Raw genomic sequence first — 10,179 nt, 5'->3', positions numbered from 1 at the left:
TAGATGTTAAAATAATTTAATACAATACTGTAAAATATTCTATGCAAATAATTTTGAAATTCATAAAGAGAAAGAAAATGTCTTTTTAAAATTTAAATTCAATTAATTAACATATAATGTATTATTGGCTTCAGAGGTAGAGGTCAGTGACTCATCAGTCTTATATAACACCCAGCGCTCATTACATCACATGCCTTCCTTAATGCCCATCACCTAGTTACCGCATCCCCCCACACTCCTCCCCTCCAGCAACCTGAGGGTTGCTATCATACCTCTTCTATTGAGGAACTCACTACTAGAGAATAAAAAGCCCTCCCTTTTCAGGACTATAAACAGACAATTCACATAAATTATGCAAATGCTCAAAATAATCCATAAAGAGACATCTCACCTTACTACCCATGGAAGAAATACAATACAAGAAGACATATTTAATTTCTCAGTTAAGCAAAAGTGGAAACTGATAAGAACTTTCTGAGGGGCAATTTAGCAATATGTATCAAAATTTCAAATATATATTCTTTTTGACTTCTGGCAATCTATCCTGACGAAAAAATAGCACAAGTGTGTTCTTGACAGTTTTGTCTACATTTACAAATTCTGTTCCCAACAATAGAGAACTGGCTAAATAAATAATGGGTGAGCTATACAAAGGAATATCATACAGTAGTTAAAAATGACACAATACAGCTATTCCTGGTTGTTTGCAAGGAAGAGGATTGGGTTGCTGGAGTCAGAATTGAGAGGAGGACTTTTTTTTGTGCATACTTATTTATATCTGTTTGTAGTTTTTACTTTTGTGAATGCATTTGATATTCAAAATAGCAAATAAAATTTAAAGTATTTGTAAAGCGGGGCACCTAGGTGGCTCAGTCGGTTAAGTGTCTGCTTTCCGCTCAGGTCATGATCCCAGGGTCCTAGGATCCAGCCCTGCATCGGGCTCCCTGCTCAGCAGAGAGCCTGTTTCTCCCTCTCCCTCTGCTGCTCCCCCTGCTTGTGCTCTCTCTCCCTCTCTCTGTCAAATAAATAAAATCTTTTTAAAAAATAAAATAAAATATTGTAAAGAAATGTTGATCTCTACTAGTTGTTATGGGAAGATGTCCACAACGTTGAGTAAAAGAAAGTTACCAAATGACATACAGAATACAATTTCATTTACCTAAAACTGTGTATTACATAATAAAAATATTGGCATAGATAATAGAAAGTTATTTCTAGAATGATGCTCCACCTTGATAATGATAATTTGATAATGGCGGTATCATTAGACGAAAGTATGTAGAGACAATTTTTACTTTTTTGTCCATGCTTTTCTTTATTGTGAAGATCGTTTATATTGAGCACGGATTTTTTTTTAAACCATCAAGGAAAGATACTGTAAGGTTATTCTCTTTTAAAAAAGAGGATGTGCCTCTTCTTTATGTATTTGCATAGATCATGTTTGGAAAGGACATACACCAAGGTGTTAATTGTGGGGGTAAGACTGTCATTTCTTTTTTCTCTTTTGTTCTCCTTTCTGACTGTTTCTATTTTATGGGTTTTCTGTAATTAATTACTTTTGTAAAGGGAAAAAGAAGCACCACTTTTTAAAAAAGTTCTTCCCTAAATTGAGCTTAAAGCTATTCAGTGGCACCAATTCTAGAAAAGAAAGGGCTCTATGATACTCTGTATAATCAATCATTTTGCTTAAAAACGTTCATATATATATGCAATATATAGTCCATTACATGGGCTTTATATATAAATGTATGTATGTATATATACACTTATACATATATATATATATTTATATATATATATATATATACACACACACACACACACACATTCATACACACACACAAACACACACGACCTACTTCTCGGCCCTTCCCCATATTTCTATCTATACATTATCCCAACCCTTCAAGGTCCTTCAATATTGGAGGGATATATGGAAGTGGCTGTTAAACATATAGGCTTTGAAGTCAGAATTCCAAATCAGCCACAAATGAGTGATTCAGTTAACATGCTTTATCTGTAAAAAGGGAAATGAAAACAGTTATCTATTTGATAATTTTGTAAGGATAAAATGAAACAATCCATATAAATTGCTCGGCCCAAGCTAGTGTATAACAGATATTGAATAATTTGTTCTTATTTTGCCCAGTACATAGTAGAGCAGTCTGTGATGATCGCGGCTGTTGTTGTTATTGCGCTCCGAGCCATGAGGAGCGCTGCCGCCTCCGGGCTGACCAGGCCCGGGGTCAGGATACAGGAAGTCCGTCTAGTCGCGGCGCCCCGCCATCTTTGCACACTGGCCCGCCTCACTCAGATGTAGCTGCTTCGTGCAGTCTCAGAGGTAGACCCGCTCGCAGCGACACCCTGCCCCTTGCCTTCTTTGGTACTCTTTTAATCAAAGCGCCTTTACCGAGGGCGAGTCTTCAACTCCCTAGAAACATTAAAGCCGGCATCTTCCGGGAGCCGGCCTCGTTCCGTGACCTCAGGCGTACACTTCCGGGGACGCGGACGTGACCCGTCGCCCCGCCCACTCCCACTCTTTCTTTCCGGTAGCGGAGTCTGGAGAAGACGCGCAGGTAGGAGGCCTGGGCGAGGACAATCGAGTGGCATCCTGGGACAGGGGGCACTCACCGGGGCCGGGGTCGCGGGCCTGGGGTGTTTCCGTGGAAGCTGAACCAGGTGCGGGCGAGACGGGCGCGGCCGGCCGACTCCAGACTCAGGGTCGCGCCTTGTCTCGGAAGGTGGCGGTCTTCTCTCGAGGAGGAGCTTGTGAAGTGGGGGTGAGTGCGGCTACAGCCCTGAAGGCCCGGGCTCCGCGCTGCCGCCACCGCTACGTGTAAGGGGCCGTACAGCGTGGTTGAGAAGGAGCGGGGACCCTAGTCAGTAATGGCCTCTCACCTTTACTCCGCCAACCTCTTGGGCGGTCGCAGGCCCGGTCCCTAATCCCTAGTTCGTGTCCTTGTTTGGGAAATAGGATTAACGGTCGCCCCGACCCCATAGAGTTGTAGTGAGGATTCAAGGAGGGAATCAGGAGAAACGGCCCTGTGTTGGGTGCTCCCTAAGTCTGGGTGATTGCTAAGTCTGGCACGTTGCAAGTACTGGACGCTTAGGGCGCGCCGCACGAAGCCAGAAGTCGGGGCTAGGGAACGTGCATCAGTGTTTGCTGAGCACCTGCTGTGCGTTTGTAATTTATTCTCCAAGGACCATTGTCATCACCACTTAAGGGCGACACGGGGTGGGGAAACTGCACATGGGCATTTGTTGAGTGGCCACTGCAGGCATTCGTATTCATGCTTCCTTACTTCACATCTGGAGTCTTTCTGGGCTTCTCCAGGCAGAACTTAAAAGCTTCTCTTCCTGTGAGCTCCCTTGGCACCTTCCTTGCAATTCTTACTCTGTTGGATCTAATAAAAGCGTAGGAGCAGTTAACTTTGTACACCCAAGGCCTACACTTGTAGTGCTTACTGTGATCACTCACTAGACCTTATATAAGGAAGGCACTGGGGAGATCCAGGAACGCAGGAGACGCGAACTTCTCCAGGTCTGGAATTGTGGTTATTCGTGGAATAGAGGCATTTTGATACAGGGTAGAGAGTGCTGGACTGGGGGTTGGGACACTGGTTTGTAGGTTTGGTTTTGCCACTGTCTTTACAAACCTAGGCAAGGCTGTGTTTGTCTTCACCTGGAAGGGGACAGCCTAAGTCATCTGAGCCCTTCTTATTTCTAGTGTCTTCTGAAAGTGTTAGGAAATTGTTCTGATTCTTGAGTCTCAGGAGGCCTGGGGCTTTGGTCAGAAAGTAGGTCCTCTCTCAGCCTTCATATTACTGTCCTCACCTGCTTTCCTCCTGTTAGCGTCTCCCTCCCCTACGGTCTGTGACAGTTTAATTCCATTACATGCCATGTCAGATTAGAGTTACCTGGTTTCACTAACATTGAATTTTGGGGATGGGGCTTTTCTTTTAGCCTTCTAAGAAGATAAGTTTTACTGCCTTTAATGCTTGATTCTAGTAGAAGTTTAAGAATTTGGTTTTAATCAGTTATAGAAGGACAGCAAGAGATCAGTTGTCAGAGAATAAGAGAGAGCATTTAAACTGGCTTTTGGAGGGATCTGGTAGAGCACAGGATATAGTAGATGAAGCTAGAGGGTATGTGGGTAAGGGACCCTTGAATTCTAAGCCAAGGAATTGGTGCAGAGTTCAGGCAGCAGGTGCCTTCCATAAAGGGTCTTCAGGTGTCACCAGTTCATGGGTAGGTTATTGGCCTTGGCTTTGTACTAACCTTTTTGGATGTGGTCTTAAAGTCTTCTTTGAGCCTAACCTGTACATGGTACTTGGGGGCCAGGAAACCAGAAACACTCCTGGCATTGGAAGTATTGTGATATGTAGACCAGGAATCTCTTAACCTGGTTTTCATTTCTGCTCAACTGACTTGCTATGTCACCCTAAACAAATCATCAGAAGTTTCTCAGGATATATATTGGAGGCAGTAAGGCTCAGGGATAATGGATTTGCCCGGGTTTGTAGAGCTGTCAGTTGAACTTGGAGGTCTCCAGAGACCTAAGCCAGTTTTTGAGGCCCACTTGGTAAAAAATTGAGGGATACTTATGATCTGCTTAGAACTCTAGGCTCCTTTCCTATAAGTGCTATGAGCTGTGCTTTTGGTAGGTTCAGGAGAAAGGTTATCTCAAGGTACTTTGCTTTCTTTAGCCATAAGTTAAAAGCCCCTAAATGCAGGGAGAAATGAGTTTTAGGCAGAAATGAGGTTTCACAGACTAGGGTGGAGGGAAGCAGGACACAGAGGAGCAAAACTTGGGAGATTTCCTTCAATAGCCAGGAAGAAAGTGTTGTGGAAACCTTGTCCATTGCTAATGTTGGATTTTTTTTCCTTCTTTCAGAAATGGCACCTCGCAAGGGGAAGGAAAAGAAGGAAGAACAGGTCATCAGCCTTGGACCTCAGGTAGCTGAAGGAGAAAATGTGTTTGGTGTCTGCCATATCTTTGCATCCTTCAATGACACTTTTGTCCATGTCACCGATCTTTCTGGCAAGTGAGTACCTGGGTGAAGAGGCACAGACCAAACTGGCAAGGGTCTAGGGGAAGAAATGCCCCTGAAACTGGTTGGCAGCCTAAGGGGTTCTCGTGAAAGAATTAAAAAGAATGTTCAGATAAGGAAATGCATTTGGCTGTTTGGCCACAAATACTGTGATTTCCCAGGCACTTGGGTTACGAGAAAGAGACACGTCCTCTGCCCTTAATGACCTTAAAGTGTAGTCCTTGAATCCTCAATCTCTTGGTACTTTGTAGGAGCAGGGGTGGACAGAAGTCCACTCTATGTACAGATTCTGGCTGCTATTAGCAAGTTTTTATGATGCGTGAAGTCACTCAAATACTAAGCTTTGGTTTTCTCATATAAGGTGAGAGCTCATGGAGCAATTGGGAGGATTAAATGCAAAAGTAAATTTATGTTGTTAATAACAGTGTTCATTTATTTTGGGTCTTTGAACCCCATCGGGGCAGAACCCATGGCCATAGTCTTGTTAGAAAGGAGGATGCATATTCAAGTTGACCTTCATCCTCTGCCATACCTGAACTGTGGCAGTCTTTACTCAGTAGGGATGTGATAAGCACTCAGAATTCTTCATGGATGAGAGAAATGACTGAGCTTTTGTTCCCAGGGAAACCATCTGCCGCGTGACTGGTGGAATGAAGGTGAAGGCTGACCGAGATGAGTCCTCTCCCTATGCTGCCATGTTGGCTGCCCAGGATGTAGCCCAGAGGTGCAAGGAGCTGGGCATCACTGCCCTCCACATCAAACTACGAGCCACAGGAGGAAATAGGTACATAAGGCAGGGGCTGGGTGGTGAGATCTCTGGGCCTGGGTGCCAGAGCACCGGATTTGAGGCTTGGTTTTTCTCTTGTAACTTTGCACAAGACATCATAAATGTGTTCGTATTTAGTAGTTGGTTGCTGCACCACTGCTTCTACTCCTCCCACCCCCCAACTTACTGTTTATTGAGCACTCAACTGCATACCAGGTATTGTGTTCTAGGTACTAGAAAAGAATGATCGAAAAGGGTAGTTAAAGCCTCTACTCTTCCTGTGTAGGTAGAAGAGGCCGACTTTAAACAGCCTGACTAGGGGAACATGCGCCTTCCATTTGTGGCAAGTGCTGGGAAGTAAGAAGTACAGTGTGAGGGTTGGGAGTTAATGATAAAGTGTAATGTCAGCTAAGATCTAAATGTTGTGCCAGGAGTTGGTCCAGTGAAGGAAGGGCAGGGAGAGAATATTCCAGCCAGATACAACTGCAGGGAAAAGGTCTTGAGTGGGAATGAACTTGGTACATCTATGGGAAAGAGTTGCATGAGGTATGATCAGAGAGATAGGAGCAAGTTCCTGCTAGGTCTTAAAGGAAGCAGTAAGGATTTGGACTTTAGCCAAAGAGGGGGGGGGAGCATAAGAACTTTTTAATAGTAATGACCTGATGAGATTGGAGTCTTGCTTTTGTGAGAGAGAATATGTGTGGGCGGGGTGCGGTACAGAGGGAGAGAGAATCTTAAGCAGACTCCATTGCTCAGCGCGACCCTGAGATTGTGACTTGAGTCGACATTGAGTTGGACCCTTAAGTGCCCGAGCCACCCAGGTGCTCCAGAGATTGGGGATTTTTCTTTATTTTAAAAGTTTTATTTATTTATTTGACAGCGAGAGCAGGAGCACAAGCAGGGGGAGTGGGAGAGGGAGAAGCAGGCTTCCCACTGAGCAGGGAGCCCAGTGTGCGGCTTGCTCCCAGGACCCTGGGACCATGACCTGAGCTGAAGGCAGATCCTTAACGACTGAGCTACCCAGGCGCCCCTAGGGGGATTTTTTTTTTTTAAAGATGACTTCTGCTTCAGGGTACCTGGCTGGCTCAGTTGATAGAGCATGAAACTCTTGACCTCTGCTGGGTCATGAGTTCAGGCCTACTGTGGGCATAGAGCTTACATTAAAAAAAAAAACTGCTGTGTGGGCAGCAGACCAGAGAAAGTAGTCCTCTGGAGAGATGCTAGTGTCTTGGTTTTGGGTGGGGGAAGCAGCTGGAAATGGATTGCCAAAAAAAAAAAATTACAGCCTTTGGCAAGAAGGACAGTTCCTTAAATGGGCTGCAGGCAGAGCAGAGCACAAACTGACGCATGGGCCAGAAAGTATGCAACAAAAACCATACGTGGCCCACTAAGCCTTAAATATTTATTGTTTGGCCCTTTACGAAAAGTTGCAGATTCCTGAACTAGAGGGTTGTGGGATCTAGAAGGAACCCCTAATGAGTTGGACAAAGCTTTTCTTCATGTAGATCCTCATTTCCTTAGAACCAAGACCCCTGGACCTGGGGCCCAGTCAGCCCTCAGAGCCCTTGCCCGCTCAGGAATGAAGATCGGGCGGATTGGTAAGTGCCTCCCTCTAGCTAGCACTTGGATTTGCTTTGAAGCATTGACCCCAGAAAGTTTGTGTTGTACCCAGTGGGATGCAGTGCCTGGTTTGGGGACTATTGGCAGTTAGGGTGCCACAGTTAGTGGAGTTGCAAGAGGCCCACCATATGACAGAGTTTCCTCCCTGAGCACCCCTATCACCTTGATGTGAATGTTGACAGCACAGTTTGATTCCTGAACCTCTGTGCCCCACACTGCCTGGTGTGCAGGGCTTGAGACTGGCTGGTGGAACTGATGGGAGATGAAATGTCTCTTTCAGTGTTTCTTACGGGAGTTGGCATTTTATGTGGTCTGTCCCCTGAATTGTTAAGACCATCCATATCCTTGGTTCTTTCCTATAAAGTATTAGAGCATGCCAATCATTGTAACAGTGGAAAATGAGTGCAGGGAGCAGCACCTCCCATGGTTGAGAATCACAGCGAGTCGCCTACATCTGTGTGGTGCCTGCCCCCTCACGCCTGTGATCTCCTGGCCTCTTAGAGCTCTTAAGAAGGTGTTAGCCCTTCCCTGTTTTCTGTACACATGGTAGCATCATATACTGATCGGTCTAGTTAGTGGTTCAGCCTATTACCTTTTGGAAAGGAGGTAGTTTTTAGTTGCCCCTATTTAGAAGAATCTTTCCACTAGAGAGTCCCTGAGTTGGGTGTCAGAAACCTGATTATTTCACCTCCTCCTGACATTGTAAGTTGAGTGCCTTTTCTGACCCTCAGTTTCCCCTTCAGAAAAGTGAGTTGAGACTACATCAGAAATTTTGAGGAAGTAGCAGATGGGGCAGTCTGTGTCCATGTGTTATATACTGAGGATTCACGTGGGGAGCAGCGGGATTCACTGCTGGTCTGTTAGACCACTGGTCCAGGGAGGCCTGGACTCTTTCCCATCCATCTCTAGGCAATGATGTTTTCTCTTCCTCCCCACAGAGGATGTCACCCCCATCCCCTCCGATAGCACCCGCAGGAAGGGGGGTCGCCGTGGTCGCCGTCTGTGAACAGGATTCCTCAAATTACTGTTTTCTGTTAATAAATTGCCTTTGTGTGAGCTATTTCGACTCTAGTCTTCTCTCCTTCAGGGGTATTTGATTGTTTCCTCCTAGAAATTTGACCAGGGCATGAGACTGACTCGCAGTCACAGGTGCAGGACAAAGCAGGAGGCATTTAGTAGATCTTTTACTTCAGAGAACGTAGGTAACTTGGCAAGCAGGAACACAGGAGGGATTGGTTGGGCCCCTGACATGCGATGGGGTGAGCCTGTGTTCTGTGAAATGACTTCCTGGGAGGAGTAGCCTAAGGAGAGGTGAGGTGCCTGTGCTGCGGTTGGGGCTTTTCCACACTGCTTGTTGTGGCCATCAGCTAAAGCCCACCAAGGCCTCAGAGACCTTGTTTTGAAAGCGGAGATGTTCGTTCCAAAAACGGACTAAATCTTAAAAGAGCCGGAGCAGAGTGGAAGCTGTTGAGCCAAGTGTAGTCTGAGCAGAAGAGGAGCCTTTCAGACTTGAGCCATATATAAACACATGTGGGTGTATACTCGCCCCCCACACCTTCTGTGCAAAATTGGGAGCACACTCTACTGCATCTTGCTTGTTCTCACTTGGCAGATCTTGGAGATTGTTCCACATCAGTACATAAAGTACATAGAGATTCGGTCACCCCACAAATACACACCAAGCCCTATTTTCATCAGTGATAAAAAAAAAGTTTTTGCTCTCCGGAAGCTTGTCTCCACCTCCAAGGACCCAGTGGCACCAGATGGTAGAGAGTGTTCTGCAAGAAAGTAGCATAGGCCCAGGGATGGTGGCTGCTACAGTGTTGGGTGGTTAATAAAGTAAGCTAGAGAAAAGAAGATGGTATTAATGTTCTAAGGAAGAGAAAAAACATTTACAGTATTCTGCTATATTTATCGAAAAAATCCACATGGATTGAATTACCCACACAGTTCAAATCTATGTTGTTAAAGGGGCAGCTATAGTTATTCAAGGCGACGGGAACACTTCAACTCTGTGATACACTTTAAAAGCCCATAACACAGAGGACATTCTGCAAAATACCGGTGCTTAAGTTATCAAAAGTGATGAAAAACAAGGACAGAAGACCAGAGGAGATTATGGAGACAGAACTTAGATACAGCGTTGGATCCTGACCCAGGAGGAGGGTGTTAGTTTGAAAACTGGTAAAATCCGAGAAAGGCCTGAAGTTCAATTAGTAATGTACCAACAGTAGTTTCTTAATTTTGACTAGTGTTTCGTGGTTGTAGAAGATGTTAACATTAGGGAAAGCTGGATGAGTGGTATACAGAAAAGCCACATTATTTTCACAACTTTTTGGTGAATCTAAAATTAACGCAAAGTAAAAATGTGAAGGGGCAAAAAAATATGTATATATACTTATGGTCAGCCTGGTTTCTGAGGCAGGATGTGTACAGACCCTCAGGTAAACAGGCCTGGATGAAAATACCTAGTTCCCCAGCTTCAGACTACCTTTAAGCAAATAAGCACTCAGCCATTGAGTGAAAATTCCTGTGATAATGGCTGCTTCATAGGGTGTCATAAGAAATAAGATTAAAGTGTTCAGCACTGCCTGGCTCTGAAGAAGCTATTGCTATTCTTAATGCCTGTTGAGTTCTTATGCCAAGGAATGAATGACAGCTGGCTGGAATCCTGGTGGAAAAATGCTGGCAGTTGCTAGAGCATTCTTTATTTCCTGTGATGGGACTTTGCAACTTGTCCTG

At 44.9% G+C, this 10,179-nt stretch overlaps 1 protein-coding gene across 2 annotated transcripts; it reads left to right on the top strand.

Annotated features, from left to right (window-relative positions):
• Nucleotides 1-2,294: 2,294 nt before the first annotated feature.
• Nucleotides 2,295-8,498, top strand: RPS14 (ribosomal protein S14). 2 transcript variants are annotated; one of them, XM_032395237.1, is made up of 5 exons: nucleotides 2,295-2,576; nucleotides 4,895-5,045; nucleotides 5,674-5,835; nucleotides 7,339-7,415; nucleotides 8,376-8,498. In XM_032395237.1, exons 2-5 carry the CDS (start codon nucleotides 4,897-4,899, stop codon nucleotides 8,441-8,443), a joined length of 456 nt encoding a protein of 151 aa, XP_032251128.1. In that variant the 5' UTR covers nucleotides 2,295-2,576; nucleotides 4,895-4,896; the 3' UTR covers nucleotides 8,444-8,498. The 2 variants fall into 2 exon arrangements, with proteins under 2 accessions (XP_032251128.1, XP_032251129.1); XM_032395238.1 differs by having other exon boundaries at nucleotides 2,576-2,780; nucleotides 8,376-8,497.
• The last annotated feature ends 1,681 nt before the right edge of the window (nucleotides 8,499-10,179 follow it).

Source organism: Phoca vitulina, unplaced genomic scaffold (genome assembly GCF_004348235.1).
Source record: "Phoca vitulina isolate PV1807 unplaced genomic scaffold, GSC_HSeal_1.0 scaffold83, whole genome shotgun sequence".
Lineage (NCBI taxonomy): Eukaryota > Metazoa > Chordata > Mammalia > Carnivora > Phocidae > Phoca > Phoca vitulina.
This window is presented reverse-complemented; position numbering and strand designations above follow the sequence as displayed.